Source organism: Pyrus communis, chromosome 7, assembly GCF_963583255.1.
Source record: "Pyrus communis chromosome 7, drPyrComm1.1, whole genome shotgun sequence".
Classification (NCBI taxonomy): Eukaryota; Viridiplantae; Streptophyta; class Magnoliopsida; order Rosales; family Rosaceae; genus Pyrus; species Pyrus communis.
Genome location: NC_084809.1, coordinates 4,150,309 through 4,173,723, shown reverse-complemented (window position 1 = coordinate 4,173,723; position 23,415 = coordinate 4,150,309). Strand labels below are relative to the sequence as shown.

The following is a 23,415-nucleotide window of genomic DNA, read 5'->3' as shown; positions in this document are numbered from 1 at the left end:
ATATATATATATATATTTATGGTACCTTCAACTAGACTAGTTAACACATTTAACTTGTGATGAAGGGTAGAAGAAAAAATTGAGATACAAATTAGGAGCAAGAAAAAGGAGAAACAATTTTTTTTTCTTTTCAGAATGTGTACGATATTCATTAAAGATGGAAGAATATGTACAAACAAATAGGATAGAGTGCTAACAATGGGCTTCCATAAAATCCTTGCCAGGGATTTCAACCCGGTCAAAGAGAAAAAGAGCGTCCCCCACCAAAATTAATGTTGAATACTATCCTAAAAAATAATATCAGAGATTATATTTGGTGGTTTTCAAACTTAAAAAATTTGACTATCTAATAGGACTGGTTCGGGTCAGGATCTCGAATCGAAATCCAAAGCCCGAATCCCCAACCAATCACTTTTGGGACGAGATTTCAAAACCCGAAACCGACCCAAAATTTCAGTATTCCCGAATTTCGGGATTTTCAAGAGTTTTTTAGGATTTCGGTTCGGTTCAAGAAATAGATCAACTACGATGCAAGGGTACTCTCCTCCTTTCATCGAGAAGAATTTCATATATAGCCATCTTACTGGGGTTATGATTGGTGAAGGAAGCAATGTCTTCTGGAAGCGCTTTTGTTTGAGACTGTAATGTAAATGGTGGGAAACTACAGATTTTGATATATCCTCTATTCAAAGGGGCAAAATGAGTCTGGATATTTTGACAAAGCCTTCGAGTTCATCCCACGCACCATCGAAGTTATATTTAATCCAAAAATTAAGAAAAAGATAAACCTATAAATAAGGGATAATATTTATCACAATTTAATAAAAGATAATGAAAAAATTGATGTGGATTGTCACATCCAGTCCCAGGGTCCACCACATCCTGGGCCCGCTCCACCACCGTAGCACAATATTGTCCGCTTTGGGTCCCGACCATGCCCTCACGGTTTTGTTTTTGGGAATTCACACGAGAACTTCCCAGTGGGTCACCCATCATGGGATTGCTCTCGCGCGCTACTCGCTTAACTTTGGAGTTCCGATGGAATCCGAAGCCAGTGAGCTCCCAAAATGCCTTGTGCTAAGTAGGGATGTGAATATACATATAAAAAGATCACTCCCATGGGCGATGTGAGATCTTACAATCCACCCCCCTCAGGTGCCCAACGTTCTCGTCGGCACACCACGGCCAGGGTTAGGCTCTGATACCAAATTGTCACATCCCGGCCTGGGGTCCACCACATCCCAGGCCCGCTCCACCACCGTAGCACAATATTGTCCGCTTTGGGCCCCGACCACGCCCTCACGGTTTTGTTTCTGGAAACTCACAAGAGAACTTCCCAGTGGGTCACCCATCATGGGATTGCTCTTGCGCGTTACTCACTTAACTTCGGAGTTCCGATGGAACCCAAAGCCATTGAGCTCCCAAAAAGCCTCGTGCTAGGTAGGGATGAGAATATACATATAAGGATCACTCCCTTGGACAATGTGGGATCTTAAATGGATAATCAGTGAATGAACCAACAAAGTGAACTAAACCAAATAATAACTCATAAAATTAAACTTATATCACGTTTATTCAATGTTAAAAATTTGCAATAAATGGTGGGAAAAGAAGGTGGAAAAGCAGATCCTTTATGATGGGTTTCATTTTCCCACCTCATTTTCCGGCATTTATTACAATTGTTCCCAAGCCTGTTTCCGTAAACATGGGAATGAAAGTGATTTCCCATTCCCATGCTTTATTTCCTGCATACTAAATGCAACCTAAAATTAAAAGGAGGTTTAACGAAAAATCTGCAGTGCTGTTCATTTTAATGAAAAATCACATTTTTACACTAAAAAGTCAAACCTGGTATTATTCACTTTACCCTTTATTTTGTCCTTATCGTTAAAAGTAAAAGTTTTCAAGCCATTTTCATTAGTTTTCCTAAAATTTAAATGAATCCACTTAAATTACTTAAACGTCCCAAAACTGAGATAAACAATAAAAACCAAGTCAACGCAAATGACCATTTACTACAGTGGTGGAAAGATGTTGAGCCCTTGCATGACAGTGTGGGTTTGAACTCCGTCAATGACTAATCTAACATATAATCTATCATAATCTATCGTTTGACAAAAATAAATATAAAAACCAAGTCAACATATTTAAATACCACCTGAAAAGTGGAAAAGAATTTATGTATCATCAATTGTATAGCAATAAGAAATATATAGTTGTATACAACCAGTTGCATATATAAACAGATTATATTACGTGATCTGTATTTAAGTACCGCATAATAATTTTTTCCATATCTAATAAGATGTGATCTAAAAAGTGATAAATGAGAGGCTAAAATGCCTCTATGAGCCTTCCTAACCCTCGAAAGAGTGGACTGATATGGCGAAACCACTTGTAAAAAAAAAAAGTGGGCACCACTTTGACAGAAGTCAGAAGGGGGAGTTATAAGCGTATAATGCTCATAAGTATTGCGGGGTAAGCTGGCACCACTTTGACAGAAGTCAGAAGGGGGAGTTATAAGCGTATAAGGCTCATAAGTATTGCGGGGTAAGCCTACCAATTTCTCTATAAACGCTTAAATTGTGTGACTTCCAAGTTTAGGACCGTTTTAATTCATTCGTATTATCTCTCTCACCTTGTTACTTCCAGACTCTCTCGTCTTCATCAACCCCTCTCTTTGTTAGCTATGTCTCTCTAACTATATCCAAGGCCTCAAACTTTTCTTTAAATTTTCACTCTCAAGTCTCAGCCTTTCAAGATTTTCCTTTGCCACAAGACAGGTTATGTTACTTTCTCCGTCTCGGATTTCGATTCCCTTAGCTGGGTTCTAGCTTGGATTGGGTTTGAAATCTGCAGGTTCAGTGGAGATGTGATGATGTTAGGACTGGATAGGTTGGTGGTGAACTTGAAATCCAAGTTGAGGTCTTTGAAGGTGAGTAAGAAACCTTACGACAAGATTGAAAAGAGTGAGAGCATGAGAGTTGAAATAAGGAGCAAGAAGGCCAGAAAGCTCATTGAAAAGACTTTGAAGGTCGCAGATTCTTCCAAGTCCAAAACTTTTGCTTTTTGATTGTATGTATTGTATGTAATAGAAAAACCAAAGGTAATATGCTTTAATTCTCTTTTGTTTTGGGTAATTTACCCTCCTCATGTAATAGAATAAAAGAGGATCATTGGGGTCTTCTCTCCTTGTTTTGGATAATTTGTCCTCTCTCTCTCTCTCTCTCTCTCTCTCTCTCTCTCTCACACACACACACACACACACACACACACACACACATACAGAGACACAAACAGTCTCTCACAACCATATATAGAACATTGCCATGCATATCAAGAATACGAGGTGCGAATTCTTCCAAGATTACAACTTTTAGAGAGAGTATTACTATCCCACCATTTTTTTCTTTTCCTTTTTATATACACAAGCAACTAAAGCATTATGCATCCATATTCCACTCTTTGATGAACCTTGTGAGTTTTTTTTGTTTTTTTTAGTGATTATAGATAGTAAAATCATGTTAGTAGACCAATTATATTTCTAGTGGGTAAATTGCCAATTTAGTTTTTCTTTCCTTTCTCATTTCATGGATTCAGTAACAATCGTTGAACATGAATTAACATTTTGAAAAAGTGCATAATGGATGAAGCAAGGATACATTAGCCAATTTGGTTAGACTTAGGTCTGCTGGTATTTTACTAAATCCCCAAAAGCACAAAGACGAAAAAAAATAAAAAATAAAAGTAAGAATTCATGTGAAAATTAGCATGGTTTTTAATGTATCCACTATAAATTTCAATTGTGGGATAATGTATGAAGGGTAGTTAAAATTGAGCAATTTCCTTCCATGCATTTTGTATGACCTTTTTTAATCTTCATGCATTTTGTGCATCTTCTTCTACAACCCACTATATGATTATATGTACACAACACAATGTGGAAGAAATCCCATGTTATTATTTACATCATCTCCAACATGGAGCCACATGATAAAAAGCTTTAGTGTTTGGTAAAGTTTGGTATAATTTGTTCATTCTCTTTTCTACATATATGTTATTATCAAGAGGAGGGGAAAGTGATCAAAACTATTACAAAGAAGAATTTCGAACCTGAAACGCATGAATGAAAACTTAACACCAAATTCACTAAGATATTAAATCACATGCCTCTTTCTGCATATATATAACCTGCTAGTCTAATAATAATACAAGTGATTAAGATTAAGAAGAACACAACATGTGGATATAGTTCATAGAATGAGACGAAGGATAGAAGACAAGAGACTGAAAGTGATGTCGTCTCATCTTGACGTGGCAAATTCTTTGCAGAAGAATTTAATTGTATGGTGGACATCATATGCATGCATTGTACGTTTCAATGGCGCCGAACATTATTATTTTCTGAAAAGCAACTCCACGTTACTTTCCCACTACGTATGGGGCTAAAGTTGTCCACATATTACACAGAAAAAGGGTTCCGAAAAGTTTTGTTTTTCTTTTTCTTTTTCTGATTGGTGAATGAATGAATCACAGGAACACAAATCAATATGGATCATAAAAGTGATAAAATAAAATAGGAACTGATAGAAAGAAACGTCACACTCTGGAAAATGTTTGATCAAATTTTGTGTTTTTGGTTTCCAAATTTCTGTAGTTGGAACATATATAAATATATATAAAGGATGGGCTATGAGTAGTGGTGGATTTAGGATTTTAATATAGAGTGGTTCTAATATAAAAACTTCAAAAAAAAAAAAAAAAACAAAAAAAAAAACATTGAAAAATAAATGACAACCTATAACTTTTCATTTATAATCTTTGTCTAAACTAATCGATAATGATTTTCGCTTGTAATATTGTTCCATACTTCTAATTTCTACACATATCAATTAATAATAAAATCTATATCAATTGATGAAACTAAAAAAATATGTATGAACTAACATTGTAACACAATCCAAGTAATATCAGAAAATCCTAACGAATCAACAATAAATATGTATGAACTAACACTAAAATAGATATAAAAAAAATCCTAAGAAATTAACAATGAATAAGGTTGAACTTAGTTTAAAACTTGTTAGTGTGTGATTGTCTGACTTTTTATCAAAGACCCTTACCAAAAACCATTATCAAGGACCCTTACATATATGTATTCACTGTTCATCTTTTGCTGGATTGGACTAACACTAAACTAGAAAACTTACAGAAATTCTGAAATTGCTGTTGATGGCCTTCGCTGGATTGGGTGATGTGAGGAACAGGAGCGGCATGCAATTAGGTATATTATAATTGATAAAGTTGAATTTGATTGAAAGCAGACTAATGAAAAGCCATGAGCTTTTATTAAATTTCAAATTGTATGACTTTTTAATAAAAGATGGTGAGTGCGGGTTTTTAATTTTTTTTAATGACTTAACTCAAAATGACGTCATTTTTGTCAAATTATTTAAAAAAAAAAAGAAAAAAAAAGCTTTCTTCTTCCTCCAGTTTTGCACAGCGCAACCATGGATGCATCTCTCTTCTCCACCATTGCCCAGACTTGGGTGGTCCTAGGAGGTTCTCACAACCATTTATCCAAGCTTCTAGGTGGCTCGAGACCACCCTGGTCCCCTAGTAGATCCGCCCATGGCTATGAGCATGTGAGAAAGAAATGAGGGGGAATATATAACAAAGGTTTTTAGGTTTATAAGATTGGCATTCAATTTGGTTCCTGATAATAAAAATCGATAGAAGTAGTCTCTGCGTTTGTCCACCGTAGATCATTTTGGTCATTTTGTGAAAAATCTATTAATATCTTCGTTAAGTGGAGGGGTTGGTTTGACAAAACTACCCCTTAAAGAGGGGTTACGTGGTTGTTCATGTGACAATTTAACAAAGATATTGACAGATTTTTTAGGGAAGAACCAAAATGATTTAAAGTAGACAAATTCATGAACCACTTCCACCGATTTTCTTTGTCGGGATAAAAGTAAGACGTTATGTCAATCTCCACCGACCATGTTGGATAAAAAACCATAAATAAATTGCTTTTAGATTTTCTGTTTAGTTATCCATCTATATGGTAATATAGGAGAGATTTTTCAATGTGACCGGTACACGGGATGGTACACCATGTGTCATTATACAAATGGTCGGATATGTGTGCTAAAAAGTTAATAACTTAAAAAATAAAATTTCCCACCTCTCCTATTAAAACACGTGATGTACTACTTGTGTTCCCGTCACAACTAAAAATTTCTCGTAATATAAAACGTCTAGTCTAGGGCTCGTTTGTTGTCACAAGATTGGCTTGGCTAGGATGACTCACGAGATTCTCCTTCTTGGTCCAATTTAATTGTGGAAACTGGAAGGACTGGACTGCAAACAATTTTTTTCTCATTTGAACATCAATTACAAACCGTGTCCGGTTGCCTGTATCACAAGTAATAACAGAATATTTTTCCCAACCATATACAATCGTAAAAAGTAGCGGAATACCAGAATGGCCCAAAATAAAAAACACGTTATTCAAGGTAGTAGATGATTGGAGATTCAGAGGAAGTTTTGACAAATTTTGGACATCCTAACTACGACACTATTTCTGCGAGAATCTTTTGGTTCGATGACTTGAGCTCATCTTCGAACAGGGTTTCCCCCTCCCAGTCCTCGAGGTGGTGGTGCCTCATACCCAGTTCCCCCGCGAGTAGGTGGTGTTGCAGAACCATAAGGCACATTGCCTGTGGGCACATGTCCTTGGGGACCGCCAGCAGCAGCTCTAGACTGTGCATCATAGTTGACACCCCGGGTTGGATCATAACCAGGCACTCTTTGCACTTCGTAACCTGATCTCTGTATATCATATCCAGGTCTCTGTGCGTCATAAGCAGGTCCTCTCTGTGGATCATAAGCAGGTCCTCTTTGTGGATCATAAGCAGGTCCTCTCTGTGCATCATGAGCAGGTCCACCCGAAGGATCATAACCAGGCCCTCTTGGTGCGTCATAAACAGTCCTTCCAGGAGGTCCAGATTGAGCTCCAACTAATGGAGGGGTCTTGGCGGTGGCAGCACCGCCAGCGCCAGCAACAGCCGCAGCCGTAGCAGGAGGGAAGGTGGCACGTCCCTGCTATACAGAATACAGTGTAATAGTGCATAAGTTTTCATTATCTATCATCACTCTAGAGGCAGTGAGGAAATTAGTTTTCAACTGAAAACAAAACATTTTTAGCAGGACAGCACAACTTCCAAGAGTTTCTCAGCAGCAATACTCAACAACGTCTTATAGGCCATACCTTCTTAATCATTTTTATGATCTACTAATTTTACTCATGTTACGTGCAACTGAAGATTCCAAACCAAAACTTATCAGTTTGGCTTTGAGATAGCTAAGACAATGGATGTACAGAACTGAATTTTTATATTTGGTTTTTGCGACTAATTTGAAGCTGTCTTAGTGTTCCAATAGTAAGGGAGTGGTAAAACACAGTATGATTGTCACCTACCAACATATTCTTTTCCTATAGTCTACAGATACATTTAACATTAATTTATCTCGGGCCAGGAACACCTTTAGTGGAAAATGCAAGCACAAATAAAAGATTTTCAATGACCCCTGTAACAATTCTAGCATCCACCAATGATTCAGAAAATGAAAAACCAACCTTGAAGTATTTTTAGGAGGGCTTCAGTGTTATTGACAATGATAAACTATTTTTATAAGTGTTCAAGAAAATAGTCTTGAGTTAAATTGTGTGGACAAATAAGCCAATGATGTCACCAAAGCACAATATACTATTGCAATCAGCCAATCCGAGCTGAAACAACCAGGACTTTGACAACCCGGCATGGTACCATAATCTAGAATTTGAAGGAGAAAAGGAAAAGAAATAAGATGAAAGCCTAACAAAAGTCAAGATGTGGAAGATGGCATACCTGTTGAACACCATAGCTATCTTCAAAACCATTTTGTCCTAAAGCCTGCCCAGTAGCCTCGTTCTCATTATTTCCCGGGGTTCCATAATATGTGGCACCTACATTTCATTGCCAAAGATAAGCCATCCACAACGTATTTAAAGATCAAGGTCAACAATAAAAAAGGGTATCCAAATGACCTTGAATACAAAAGGAAGTAGATTTACCAGTTCTCCGATCAACATTAGAATTATTCAGTAACTCTGCTCGGAGCTTTTCCACCTCCCTAGCCATGGTAACATAGTTCTTCTCCATGCACTGAAGTGATTCAAGGTGGTTGCTGTATAATCTCTTTTCATAGTCATATGTATCCCTGCACAATCCAAACCAACAGAAAATGACGGTCAGTTTTTCATAACTAAAAATACACAATAAGCAATATAGTTTGAAGTTATGAAAAAATAGAACATAAGCACGAACCTGCAGAGCTGATATTCCTGCCTCAGTCCATCAAGCTGTGCAACTAAAGCTGGAATCTGCTGCACATCCGCATGAGCCCTCTGAAGATCCTGCCCGAGTTGTTGCACTTTGGCAATCAGTTCTTGCCTTGAAACAACCAAGCTCTGGGCCTCGGCTCGAGCCTTCTGTAGCTCCGCCTTAACAGGTTCGGCTGACTTTAGGTCAGCTTCCATCTTGGCTATACTATCCACAAGGCTCCTCATCTGCTGTTCTCTCTCAGACTTGATAGCTCCTATCTGGGCATGTAATATCTGCAATTCATGTTGGGCACCGGCCAGCTCTTGCCTCAGGCTTCCGTGGGTGGCGGCGAGCCTCTGATTCTCCACCACAAGCCTCTGCATCTCCACATGTTGTGCAGCCAGCTTCTGCTCCATAACTTGTGGAGGAGGCAACATATCAAACGGAGGATAGGCGCCATGGGGCGGCCGTATGCCCGGGCCAAACGGGTCGGGTCCAGGAAGCGGCCGACGCATGTGAGAAGGCGGGATTCGACCTTTGCTTCCCATTTTTTCCCCAATTCACCCTAACTTCCCTAACAATATACAAACTTTTTCTGCACAATCAAAACCACACAATGAGAATCACAAACAGATTGCTTTGAAATTATAAATTTGGGTTGCAAATTGGGTTTCTTTCCGTTTTCGATTCTGATTTCGAATCAGTTCAATGTCACGCCCAAAGTTAAGTTTCTGAATCAGACCTAAAAGTGTTTGGTTTCCGAGAAAATCTGGGGAAAGAAAATGCAAACCAGTGGGAAAGTGATACTTACTTGATCAATGGTTGACAGAAAAGTTGGTCTTCTGTGGCGAAATTTAAAGTGCCTTTCGTGCTCTGGTGCTCTGCCCTAGTGAGAGAGTAGAGAGGGATGTTTGGTTTTACGAAAGCAATGACAGAAAGAAATGAAAGAAAAGGAGAAGATGAACTCCTTTGCAATTTTTTTCCGGACACTCGGCCAACAAAAAATTAAAATAAAACAAAATAAAAAGCCTGCCCTAATTTGAAGGGCCCAATTATTCATCCCAAAATTGTAAGACCATAGCCCAATGGGCTTCAAATGATTCCAAATATATACAAAGCGTGGTGTCATTCACATATCCATTTTTACTTCTTTTTGGCAGTCAAATCGAATGAATAAAAGAAGAGCAATGTACAAAAATTAATAAAGATGGGTGGGAGGTAAAAACAAGTGTGCAAATATCATCACCCTATATAAAATTTTAGTTCTCGGCCAAATGTGGAGTAGGCCATTGACTAAGAGCCAGTTTGGGATTGCTGTGTTTTTACTAAAAACTGTTTATGATGTGCTTCAAGAATAATCAGCTGCAAAATGAAGTAGTTGAGCGTTTGATAAATTGTATTTTTGAAAGTGTTGTAAGTATGAAAAGGGGTGAAAGCTTTTGGTACATTTAATATAAAAGTGATATAATTGTGTATAATGATGTGGACATGATAGTGTAGGCGATGATGATGACAACGGTGCTTGTGCCAATAAAGAGGTGTGGTGGTTGGGCTAAAGAGATGACAATGGTGGTAGGGGAGGCGACAATGGCGATGGTGGCTGTGGTTGTGGTGTAAGAGGTAGTTAGGGTTTGTAATGATAGGTGGTGGTGGTCATTTTATTCTCCAAGGATTAAATGTGCCCATAATGATCACTTAGTATTACGGTCTAGTTATATTCTCTTCACTTGTAGGTGAGAGGCCTTAGGTTTGATTCTTGCCAAAGCCAAATTTGGACCATATTATTGTTACCCTATTGTGAGGCTAAGACAACCCCTCTTCCCTTAGGTAGATAATATCGTTTATAATAATAATAATAATAATAATAATAAGCGTATTATAGGAATTAAAAATATTCATTAATGACTCAACTTTGCTCAACTCCGTTTTTTATTAAAGTAGGCTTAAAAAGCAACCTACAAGCTGTTTTTAAAAACTGCTTCTGAAGGCTATTGCTTTAAAATAAGCCGGATATTTAATTTTCATCACATTTTTTTACTGTTTAAGCAGCGTTTGGTGAAAAAACAATACCAAATTGCGTGCTATCTCACCCTTTGCACTTAAACATGGAATTTCCGTCTACATAAGTTAGAGTAATTTAAAATATACTTGTCAAGGTTGATCAAGTCTGCTACTTTATTGAAAACAATACTGGAAGACTTTTGAAGTTTTAATTTCCGTCTAATTTAATCAGATCCGGATACATATACTAAGAAAAGTTTGAGGTATTTTTGTGAGGGATGATAATTTGATATTTACCTTCTGTGTGATCCAGGTATAAGAATTCTGGTTGCAAGGCCTTCTTAGTGAATAGCCAAGGTTCATGTTTGAGCTCGACGTACAAATTCCTACTGCCTACGCCCTTTTGCCTTTTCTGTTTGTTTACGTTTTCGTTGTATAAGTATCCCAACGTATCCCATCCACCTTAAAAAACCAAGCCAAACTGACACGAAGTTGTTTTGTGACACTAAATGGTTTGGTTTTGTTATCATTTTTGTGAACATGTCGGACACCGGTTCAGTTTTCTGGTTTTTGCACCGTGAAATGGTGATTGAAATGCTGGTGTGGATGCATTGGTTTTTATCCAAATCAATGCCTTAGTCAACAAGGGCTTTTCAGCAGCCCGACTAGCATGATTCGCCAAAGAAACCGAACCAAACTGACCTAAATTGGTACTTTTGAGAAACTAAATGTTTGGTTTGGTGAGGTCATCGGGTGTCTGATTTATGCACTATACCTGTTTTAGATCCTTTTGCTGAGGCAAATTCTGAGGATTCAGGTGCTGGGACAGAAGAGTATGTACACATTCGTATACAGCAAAGAAAGGGTAGAAAAAGCCTGACAACCGTAATAAACGAAAGAATGTATCTACCTTCCTAGTCCAGGTAGTCACTCCTCCATACATAACATTGATGTTAAACGTCATATAGGTTAGAATGATAAGATTATCGATCTGCTTGGTTGGTCGTTTCAAGTACTACAGGCTGGCATTGTGCAGGACCATATCAAGATTCATGGTTTCTAAGCTGCTGCGTCCAAGTCTCCACAATTCCATCTACCCTTGGAACTTGCTATTTGAATGTTATTTCGTCTGAGTTTGATATGCACACTGTGTTTTCAGTTTGTTATAATTTTCTAAAACCTATGTAATTCGTCGCGGTTATGGAATGTATGACGAATTATATTCTTGATTTTCAAAATTTCGTAACTTCGTACTTCATAGCATTGGAAATTTACATCCTTCATATGAACCGTAAAGCGAATACATGCGAGGATACACCGTTGCTACAGAGGAACAGTAAAGAGAAAACAAATGAGGATCCACCGTTTTTTTGTTCATTGACGGAGAATCTTAATGGAAACCTTATTCCCATTTACATCGAATCTTATCCGTGTGCCTAAAATCGGATCTCCATACAAAGCTTCCATCCATTCTCTTCAAAGAGAAGCTCTCCACCAACACATAACACCCAAACTTCCTCCACCGAGTTGCACTTGTAATCTCTTCTGCCTTCTCTACTCTCACATCCATTTCATCACCCCCACTTACCCACCCTCCTGCCTCCAAAACCCATCTCATATTCTGAACAATTGCCGAGCTCAAACCTACACTCACCACTTTCTTGCTGTATGGGTTATGGGCTTTGTACCAGGTGAACCCTGTTCGTCCGTTCCTATCATCCTTCACGGCTTGCATGGCAGATACCATAGCCACTTCCCTTTGCACATCTACGCTCACGTTCACAACGTTCCCTTCACGGTTAACGTTCCCACAAGAGTATATCTCTTCCCACCATTGCTCAAAAGTCACCCTGTAGTACTTCGATTTCTTCATCTGCTGTCTTATGGTTGCTCTCTCTCTTACAAACACAAATGGACAGTACCAGCTCCCCACAGTGCTAGTACGCGAGCGCTTTTGAAAGACGGTAAAATTGAAGTCCGGAAGACGTGAACGGAGCGAGGTGTCAAGGCCTAAAGCTTCACCTAGTTGTGAACGATACATACTCGAGCTGCGAACTTTCCATCCTTTTTTATTGAGGAATTTTGGGGGAACGCCGTCGGGAGCTACAGCCCTTGCGAAAAACCCACCACCTTCGAAGCGATGAATCTTAACTTGTTGGTATATGTCTCTAAAATTTAAAACCCTTGGTTTCTTGTCTCCCAAGAAGTCGTTAAAGCAGCACTTCACGATGTCCCTCTCTCTAGCACATCTGTAAGCTTTCCTGCAAGATCATACAAAATAATTTATCTTCCACTTAACAAACAAATATTTTCTACGCTAGAGCAGCGTGCTCTCTCTCTGATCCGAAGTTCGAATCCCCACGCAGTATATCACTCAAATAAAAAGGAAAACCAATTATAATTGTGAAACCTAAGCATACCCTTTGTGCCTGCCACTTGCTTTGATGACATAGTAGCAATGAGACGATAGAGGCTGATCAAGAACCGGGATGAACCAGACCTTAGTCTTCGTTGCCTCTTGGAACTCCGACGTGTAAACTATGGTCAGTATCTTGTCCTGTGGGAACGGCAGTTTCGATAACTTTCTGCGCTTGCATAGGCCCCAGCAAGACGCGTCGTGTGCTTCTGCATCTTCATCTGTAATCACCAAGAAACCTGAATGTGGAGCATCGGGTGGATGAAGGGAAAGGGTGCTTGGCGATTTCCTGTACATGGAAAGAGGCCTTGTCACATACATCTTTGTGTATGGGTGTGAATCACGAGTGTAGGTTTTCAAATTTAATCGACTTTTTTTCTTATGAATTAAGAAAAGAAGTGGATGGTGTGTAAGAGATTATTTGATAATATTAAGTAAAGAAAATTAAAGTAAAAGAAGGAAACTTTATAATCCACTTTCTTTTGTGACATATTTTTCATACAACTCACTTTAAATTTTGGTGCTTTCGATACTTGCAGAGATGAAAGGAGTCAAAAAGGAAAAACTTTGGGACCAACTTATTGTAAGGGTCATGATTTTCACAATTTCGTTTCTAGGTTTATCGATGGATTGCTGATATTGACCCTAAAATGAAACGGTAGGTACAACTAGTCGAGTCCTGCTCTCCTAAGGTCTTCATATGAGGACATGTGAGGACCAAATGCATATTTTCCACAAGATTATAAGGGTTGAGGTCTTGTAAGACCAACATTAGGCTCAAGGTTATATTTCCTTGGATAAATCAAGTAAGGTTTGAGACAACAAACCTCAATCCGAATACCGCAACCTCGTAAAATTAAGGACAAGATTAGCTATGTTCTTCCCTTCAGCTGCCCGCTTTGCATTCAGTGGCTGAGCAACGAGAATACGTGATATTTCCTTGGATAACTCGTTAACAACTTTAGCTGTGTGCCTTGCCTCGTCAGTGCCGTCTAGACCTTCAGCTTGCAAAAGTAAACGGTTGTCCTTCAATGGGTCTGTTCCTGATATATTCCCACTTAACCTCGGTCCTTTTACAACCACTCCGCGTCTATGTTCCGTTGCATACCTGTAACAAATGATTCTTTGTCAGTCTGAATCTACTGCATAATAAAAATTTCAAGGATAAGCATTAGAAATCGTTAAGGTCTTCGATGATTTAGATACATAATTCACTTTCGCACAACAGAGGTGCATTTATAGAAGCGCATAAACAAGAAGCAAACGGCATTTATAATGAACTTTTGCAACTGACTCTGACTTCATATTCGGGAAAAGATGGCAGCTTCATTCCATCAAGTGCTGCACACAGTATGGGCCGTTCTTCCTCAAAGTCTGTCTGCCCTCCTACTGATGACTATTCCAGTTTTTTCATCAAAGGTTGCAAAATTAGAGTAAAGAACAAACAAAATAGCAATGAGTATTATGGGGAACAGCCTGGTCTTCCAGAAATAACAGAACCGTAGGAAAATGTTGAAAGTTTTGAAACAGCTCATCCGGGATCATGATGTGAAAACGATTATAACATCGATACCATTTCACAAAGAAACACATAAAATCCTCACCTTAAATGCAATATCATCAGGCGACATTGCCAAACCAGCACCCATGGACTCAAACGCGCGCCTCGGCCACGATAATAAACCCTAGGGTCATAACCCAATAGAGAAAGGTGAGCTGTATCGCTTCCACAACCCTAACCAACTTAACAGTGTCCATCAGGCCGTTAACTCCAGCGGATGCAATGGCGTCCAAATTGGGTACTTTGGCTGCCTGAAGAGGAGTCTTAAATCCAAACCTTGGTATTGACACGTCTCCCACACCATCAATCAACACAACCATGCCACTCTCCTTTTTGGCCGCTGAGAATGACCCATGTCTACTAATATGCTATACACTAAAGGAAAGTTTTGGCAATGTACAAGGAACAAAGTAGAAGAGCTTTCGGTTTGTTTATTTCCTCCCGCTTTCGCTGCAGTCCAATTTTGCTAAAGACCAGAACCACCAGAAGTTCTCACCCCTGCAACCAAATATACTAGAAGAAGCACCGTTACAAAATTTTCCACACACCCTGACTGAAAAATTGGATATGGCATGGTATTCACTACTAACAAGTTAGCTCTAAATATATTGAGGTTCGAAAATGTTCTGAAAATTTGAGGTAATATTTGGGCAAGCAAATTAATATTTCAGCAATCATCACAATTTAACAGAAATTCTAGCATAACTTAACCTAAAGATAAATAGGATGAGCCTTGGCGCAATAAAAAGGTTGATTATTTGTGACCAAAAGATTACCGTTCGAGTCCTAGAAACAAAGAAGAGTAAGCTGTACGACGTTCCACTGAGCCGGGATCTTATTGGCTTGGAGTCCTTTTTTTTTTAAACTAAAGATAAAATAAAGCAAATTGGTCTCTCCAAATACAACCAGAGCTTCAAAAATTAACAAAAAGCAGTTAAGAAATACCATTTCCTATCAATCCAAAGCTCTAATCCTAATTAAAAAAATGATTAATAAATCAATTACCCAAGAGAACGAAGCAGCCACCCATTACCGAGTAGACGGAGGCCCAATCACAAAAATGGTTGGACAAGGCTTTGCGACGTTGTTGAAACCATTGCCAGACGAAGAAGACGGCGAATGAGGAGGCACCGAATCGGAATCCGAGAACGTCGTCTTTGTCATTGGCGGTGGACTAAGAGGCCCGACCTGATTTAGACACCGAGCCATTAGCAGTGAACTCGTAACGATAGGAAATAGAATAGTGAGTATCTGAGCATAGTATAATGCTAGGGAGGTTAAATTTTTAAATCAAATGTTGTGGCACATTATTAATAAACACTTAAGTAATAATCTAATCATCAACAACCACATCATTTGGTTTACAAAATTTGGTTTAAAAATTTGGTCTCCCTTAACATTACCCTCTTAGCATAATATTTGAAAAAATGAAAATATACTCTTATTATATATTTATATCATCATTTGTATGTTTCTCCAACGGATGTGAGACTCGTGTTAGTAAGCCACACTTGTTGGGGTGGGTACGGTTTGGATTGGTTCGGTGCGGTTTTACATAAAACTGAAACCATTTTGATTTGCTTTGATTAGGTTTTAAATGATTTTAGTTTTGGTTTCAAAATTTGCAAACTAAATGTTTTATGCCATTAATACAATCCAATCCAAAGGGATTCAAATTGCCACTGAAATCCAAATAATATTCCAAATTGTACACCAGTTTAAACCAAATCTGTCGTGATTCAACGGCTTCACTGCAATCTCAAAGGGATTCATAATTTGGAAAAGTTCTAAACAAAAACTGCAAAAGCAACATTAATTACATGACTTTACAGAGTTTTCTTGCCTAAGGCCGGTGGACATATGTGTAAAGTTCTAGTGAATGACAAATGAGTGTTGGTTGATATTACTTGGATGATAGTTAACTTGATTCTCGAGTTATTTGTAATACAAGTGGTATAGTTAATGTTTACTTCGTGAGGACTATGGAGTCTTAACTCCGTGCAACTAACTTAAGGAAATCCTGATAAGGATTGAATGCAAAGATATTGAATCATGATAAGACTCATTCATTATTAAGATGATAAGGATATACGACTGTTAATAGGCTGGTTGTGTAACCCTAGCAGTATATATATGAAGTTATAGTCCCTACTCCCATACGTGAAAAAACCCTAAGTATTAGACCTATTCATATAGTAAGGGAGCTATTGAGTAGTGGGAGTAGAAGACTGACTTGCATCTCATCTATGGCGTCGAATACAAGTAGGTGTTCTTGTGATAAATTTCTGTTATGTGCGGTATTATACTCGGCATGAATTAAATGTATTGTAATCCTAGTAGCTAGTTGATTCTGACTAATGAGTTTCATTGAACTGCTTACAATATGGTACCACTTACATAAAAGTACTCAAAAAAGAAAACAGCAAGCCATACTAATTCGAGGGTTGGAGCTGCAAGCCTGGAACAACCAGATCAAATCCAGAAAAAACCTCAATGACCAAATTAAAAGCTCCACAAATATAAAAACCAAAGAAAAAACCCTTTTAAGTTTTGCGGTGGGGTCCAATTTCAGTGCGGTTTCATATGTTCAAAACTGAAATTAAACCTTTTTTCAAAATGCAGTTCGGTTTCAAACTAAAACCGTTTCAAAATGGCAAAATCGAATTGTTCAGTGTGATCTAATTTTGTTCGTGTTTTAGTTTTGGTTTTCGGTTCCAAGTATTGGAAAATATTAGTACTTATGTTTATTTTAGTATTTAGGTTTTGCTTGTTAGTTTAGGAATTGAGCCTAATCCATCCGAGGTAGTGTTTCTTAAATGTTCTATATAAATATAACTTGTAATTTAGTATGAGAAATAAGTTAGTCAAGAGGCTGTTACTCTCTCTTCGTGCCTCTCTCTCTCTCTTCCTCCTCCATCTCTTTTCAGGAGCTGCGTGGTGGATTTGAAATTGCACCCAACCGTGTATAAAATTTCGGTTCAGCTCCCAATTTTTAGGGTCCAGCTTTCTTTTTCTATCTCCGATGGCAAAACCAGGCTCAATCAAAGTTGTTGAGGTTCGTAGAGTAGCCGCCGAACTCCGCCCCCAAGAGGATCTGCCTCTTCCTCTAACATTCTTTAACCTCCGCTGGCTAAAAATCCTACCCCCTCAACACCTTTTCTTCTACAACATGCCTTCATTCGACACATCACACTTCTTTGATTCTGTACTTCCGAAACTCAAAACCTCGCTATCTGCCACCCTCCAACACTTTGTACCTCTAACGGGAAACCTCATCTGGCCTCTAGACTCCCCCAAACCCTTTCTCAGTTATATCAAAGGCGACGCAGTTTCGCTCACAATCGCCGAGTCTGATGTTGATTTCCACCGTCTAATTTCGAGCAACAACTTTGACATTAAAGCCAAAGAATACCATCCTCTTATGCCCCAATTGGTAGTATCTCATGACAAAGCTGCTGTGTTGGCATTGCAAATAATCGTCTTTCCCAAAGACAACTTTTCGATTGGATCAGCCATGCACCATGCCGCCTATGATGGCTTATCTGCCATCTCGTTTTTCAAATTTTGGGGTCACTTTTGCAAACATGGAGAAGGAGAAGGACTGCCACCTATGCCAAGTCACAACAGAAAAGTCATAAAGGACCCTTTCGGGCTCCAAGCAATCTACTTAAACGAGTGGTTAAGATTGGGTGGTCCAAACAATAGAAGCTTAATGTTTTTGGAGGCTAGAGGTCCAAGAGATGGAATTCGAGGCACCTTCAAATTCACATGCACGAAAATCGAAATGTTAAGGCGGTTAGTGATGAGGACTGTGATGGCAAAGAAGAAGGAACAAGCTGATAATTCAAAACTACTGCATTTGTCGACATATTTGCTAACATGCGCCTATACATTGGTTTGCTTAGTCAGGGATGAGGAGATCAAGACAGAGAAAGTATTATTCATGATTAGACCCTCCGCTACTGCCAACCTATTTCAGGAATTACCTCGCAAGACATCGAGCTGTTGTTGAAACAAAATGCCTATTGGGAGAAGATGGACTATTAGTGTCCTTGAATGCAATTAGTGAAGTGATAAAAAGTTTGGATAAGACCCTTTTGGTGGGGGCAGAGACTTGGGTCTCAAGAATCTTCAGTGTAGTACTGCAGCCTTGTACTGATTGAATAATTGCCACTACCCGTTCACCCCGGTTTGAGTTCTACGATGCAACGGATTTCGGATAGGGGAGACCAACGAAGCAAGAGGTGGTTTCGATAGATGGGACAAGGATGATATCTTTTCAAAAGAGCAAGAACGGTGATGGTGGAGTTGAGGTTGGGTTGGTTTTGGAAAAACGTTACATGGAAGCTTTTGCTTCTCTATTTGCTGAAGGTCTTGAAGAAAAGTTAAGTCGTATGTAATTGCATGCTACTAAAGTTTGTTTCAACACAAGTTTCTTCTTCTTCTTTATTTCTCGGTTTATTTTGTATGTACTGTGATTTGCAGATAAATAAAAATGGTTGTTGATTTTATTTGTCAAAAATAAAAATAAAAATAAAACACTCTGAAGAAACACTGATGCTAGAGATAAATCATTGAAATTATTAGCATACATGATCAGACCTTGTTCTTGCTTCGAATGTCGAGTTTAAGAAAGATCAACCAAAAAACAAAGAATCATAAAATAAAAACAGAACACAAAAGGAACATACTATCAATTGAATTGTTTTGAGTATCAATATTTGAAATTAAAAATATTTCGCCATGTGACCCTTCTTTCCACAGTTGTAGTACTTGCACTCAAGCCTTTTATTATTCTGGTACTGACCATGGTTGCCATGATATTTTGGAACTCCCCCTACCTAAGAACTTCCTCCTCCTTGATGACATTTCGCCTCATCATATTTCTTTTAGGTCCACTAACAACATGCTTCTTGAAGCTGCTTTTACTTTTATTAGTGTATAGTGCTTCCTCCTTACCTTTTGACGAGACCCCTCCACTTGCTTAGTCAAAGCTTCTTGATCAACAAACAAATTTTCAAACTCAACAAGTGATAAATGGATCGGCCATCCTTGCACAGTGGCAACAAAGCCTTGGTATTCGGTCTCAACCCATTGAAAAATATTCTTTTTATCCTGGATTCAAAAATGGTTGCAGTAGGATCTAACTTAGAAATTTCACGGCATATAGACTTTACCTTGTGGAAATATTGAGCAATCGTGATGTCCCTTTGAGCCACCGATAACAGCTCGTTCTCGAGAAGTTGTAGTCTCATATCGTTTCTTTTTTAAAAGAGTGTGGCAAAGGTGTCCTATGCTTCTTTCGGTGTTGAAGCTTTTCCTAGGTGCTCCAACTTTTGTATTATTTTTTTTTTTGAAACCTCGACAGTACGAGGGAAATTTTATTGATAATGAAAAAAATTACACCTAGTCAGGGGGGTCATAAACCTTACTCCTAAAAAAACAGAGACAACAAAAACGAATGCACAAACATGGCCTTTCCTGCTTTGATCTTCCACTTCCACATAGTGTTATGACTCATTGGTGCCTTATTGCGGCTTCGTAACTTCATTGCCGTCGACAACCTCCTAAAGATCTTGGCCTTGTAGGTAAGACTCCATGCATGTCGCCCACGTGTTGTAATTTTTGTTGTTAAGCTTCTTGATTCCTCCAACAACTTGAAGGTCACCCATCATGCCAGCAAAACTTCGATAAGCCGAAAAAGATTAGGCAACAATCTTGCGAAGTACTAAACTTCTCACGATTCTCAAAAACTTCACTAGAGCCAGTTTCTGATTGTACCACTCTGATACCAATTGTTGAGAAAAATTAGTGTGCACAAGTCTACTAAAGTGTTGGAGAGTGAAAACAAGTAACAAATTATTTGTATTACACTTACAAAAATTTAAAAAAAACAAACTCTCAAATACCCAATTTTAGAAGTTATGACACACTTTCACTGTCTAGAGACAAACTCTAGAACACTCGAACTCTTATTTGATTCTCACCCTCATACTAAGAGTGAAACTCACTTCTGGATTCTTGCTAGCTACTTGCTTACTTTGCTTCTCTTCTTACTTCTCTCTTGCTTGCCTACTTGGATGATTACAATAAGCATAGGCTAGTGCCTTTATCTAGAAGCACTCCAAACTAAGCTCCTAAAAAGGTTCGGATATCTATCGTTGTGTTGCTCATTTATAGTACAAATTATAAGTAGAATTTCTTATAATCGAACCTTTTAAAGCATTCATGCACTAATGTATGACATATTTTAATTGACATATCTCTAAGGACACTAATGTAAAATATAGTTTGAAATGATTCATACCTAATAAACATTCATGCTTTAATATCGTACTATGGCCAATAGGATGTAGTGTTTTGTTTTCTTTAAACGAATGATGGGTATTGCCGGTCTCATTTTTGTGTATTTTTGTTGGGAATGTGTCCGAATGTCAAAGGTATTTAAAGCCCATATTCGATTTCAAGTGTCTGAAACTCAACACTACCATGCTTTGATTGGAACCTGTTCTTGTGATTTTAGTTTAAAAGACCATATTCTCAATACATATTTTTGTGCATCCGCACCTTCGATTTGAAGTCTCGCCAACCTGAGAACGGTTTCAATATGATTAACAATAATTTGATGTCCCGTTAACTATTCCTGGGATTCTACTATGATGCTTTTCTTAGTGAGTCATACATTGTCGTGTGTTTTAATTTTTCAACATGATGGTGCACGTTTAGTTTGGATCACAACAGTGACTTCCCGTGCTGCTGTGGCATACGATTTTCATGATCCATAAGGAAAATTCAACCTCCAAAGTAATGGTAGTTGTGCAGGCTTGTGGTTCAGCACAACACGAACAGCTTTCTCACAGTACAAGTTGGGCATGTGGTTACTTTGTGATTTAGACTGGCATACTAAGGCCATTTTCAACTAAAGGAGGGCCAGAAGACTCCTTTTAATCCTCTAATCTTTCAAGAAATTATATTTTAATGAACAGTATCAAACTATATTTTATATCATTTATAACCGAGGGGGCCAAGGGACCATAAGCCAAATGTAATTTATTATTTTAATTGAATTAATATGGTTACTTAAATTAAACTATCATATTAAAATAAGATTTTCAGACATATTTTGAGTGTCACTTATCGCCAAATGAATAAGTCTCCAGATTTCTTATCGTTCTATAATCTAAATAATTTTTTGGATAGGATTTTGAATGACACGTGTCGCTAACATGAGTAACTCTCCAAATTTCTTGTCAAGATGTAATCTCAATAATTTTTCAAATAGGATTTCGAGTGACACGTGTCGAGATGTAATTGGTTGTACAAATTTTAGATGAGAAATTTAGAAATATAGCCATTTCAGAGAACCCGTATTGAAATATGACCGACTTTTTCTAATTCTTATAAAACTAACCAAAATTTATGTTCCAAAGACTAAATTACCATAATGCTAAAACCTTCTAAGTTCCTCCCTTCTTCCCATTTCTGAATTCTGATTGAGCTTCTCTGTTATGTCTAATATCTCTCATTTCCTCTGTCTCTTCCGCTTCCGACTTCCATTTTCAACCTTTATATAATTCCATGAGATTGAGCTTCTCTTTCTTTCCAGTATACACAACTCGCCATTCTGCTAAGTCAGTCGTCTTCCTCGCGGGTGTGGGTTGGTAGGTGCGTGGTTGAATCAGTTCAATGACTACTATATATTTGGTAAATAAAGTTTGCTGTCGCAGAATCTGGGACTGAGGATATTAAGAAATATCATGTACTATATTTTAATTGGCGACATGCCATGCATACAGAATTAACAGCTTTGCAGCAAAACAATACATGGACCATGGTTCCCTTACCTGCAGGATATAAACCCATTAGCTGCAAATAGGTCTATAAAATCAAATACAACTCTGATGGCACCATTGAGAGCTACAAGGTTCGTCTTGTTGCAAAAGGATACACTCAAATTGAGGTCGTTGATTATCAAGCAACATTTTCTCCTACCCCCAAACTCACCACTCTTTGTTGTCTTATTGCTGTTGCCAGTGCCCGTCATTGGTTCATTCACCAACTGGATGTTCATAACTCTTTTCTCCATGGTGATTTGCATGAGGTTGTTTTCATGGAACCACCTCCAGGTCTTCGCCGACAGAGAGAGAATATTGTATGTCGGCTTAACAAATCTCTATATGGACTCATGCAGGCCTCTAGAAACTGGTTTTTGACTTTTTCCCTCACCATTCAGAAAGCATGTTATCAACAGTCAAAAGCTGATTATTCTCTTTTTACCAAGGCTCAAGGGACTTCATTTACTGCAATTCTTATCTATGTAGATGACATACTTCTTACAAGAAATGATCTTCAAGAGATGAAACGCCTCAAAACATTTCTTCTCACACGCTTCCGCATTAAAGATCTTGGTGATTTGAAATATTTTTTGGGCATTGAATTTTCTCGTTCTAAGCAAGGCATTTTCATGTCTCAGAGAAAATATGCACTAGACATTTTGCAAGATTCTAGACTTACAAGAGCACGCTCAGACAAGTTTCCAATGGAACAAAATTTGAAACTCACTCTCACTGACGGAGCATTGTTAGATGATCCCACCAAGTACAGAAGACTAATCGGACGATTGATTTATTTTACTGTCACTAGACCTGACATAGTCTTTTCAGTTCGCACATTGAGTCAATTCATGCATGAACCTCGCAAACTTCATTGGGATGCAGCTTTACGAATTCTCAGGTACATCAAAGGTACTCCTGGCCAAGGTTTGTTATTCCCTGTCTCTGACAATCTTGAGTCAAAGGCTTTTTGTGATCGTACCACAAGAAGGTCAGTTACAGGATATTGTATTTTTCTTGGAAATTCTCTCATCTCATGAAAATCCAAGAAACAAGACAATGTTTCTCGATCATCTGCAGAAGCCGAACATCGAGCTATGGCCAACACATGTTTAGAGTTAACTTGGCTACGCTATATATTACAAGATTTAAAGGTTCCGCAAAAGGCTCCCACATCATTATTTTGTGACAATCAAGCTGCCATGTATATTGCAGCTAATCCTGTTTTTCACGAGC

The 23,415-nt window shown here is 38.3% G+C and overlaps 2 protein-coding genes and 2 pseudogenes across 3 annotated transcripts; 2 read left to right on the top strand and 2 right to left on the bottom strand.

The window, feature by feature from the left end:
* Positions 1-6,364: 6,364 nt before the first annotated feature.
* Positions 6,365-9,314, bottom strand: LOC137740068 (protein FLX-like 2). 2 transcript variants are annotated; one of them, XM_068479865.1, is made up of 5 exons: positions 9,181-9,314; positions 8,373-8,964; positions 8,120-8,265; positions 7,914-8,011; positions 6,365-7,107 (listed from the first exon to the last, which is right to left on the bottom strand). In XM_068479865.1, exons 2-5 carry the CDS (start codon positions 8,915-8,917, stop codon positions 6,619-6,621), a joined length of 1,278 nt encoding a protein of 425 aa, XP_068335966.1. In that variant the 5' UTR covers positions 8,918-8,964; positions 9,181-9,314; the 3' UTR covers positions 6,365-6,618. The 2 variants fall into 2 exon arrangements, with proteins under 2 accessions (XP_068335966.1, XP_068335967.1); XM_068479866.1 differs by having other exon boundaries at positions 6,365-7,104.
* A 1,417-nt stretch (positions 9,315-10,731) lies between these two features.
* On the top strand, positions 10,732-11,433 carry LOC137738823 (protein translation factor SUI1 homolog 1-like; annotated as a pseudogene).
* Positions 11,434-11,616: 183 nt separating this feature from the next.
* LOC137738643 (uncharacterized) lies at positions 11,617-13,134 on the bottom strand. Its single transcript, XM_068478119.1, has 2 exons — positions 12,791-13,134; positions 11,617-12,631 (listed from the first exon to the last, which is right to left on the bottom strand). Exons 1-2 carry the CDS (start codon positions 13,105-13,107, stop codon positions 11,773-11,775), a joined length of 1,176 nt encoding a protein of 391 aa, XP_068334220.1. The 5' UTR covers positions 13,108-13,134; the 3' UTR covers positions 11,617-11,772.
* Positions 13,135-17,369: 4,235 nt separating this feature from the next.
* Positions 17,370-18,747, top strand: LOC137738965 (phenolic glucoside malonyltransferase 1-like; annotated as a pseudogene).
* The last annotated feature ends 4,668 nt before the right edge of the window (positions 18,748-23,415 follow it).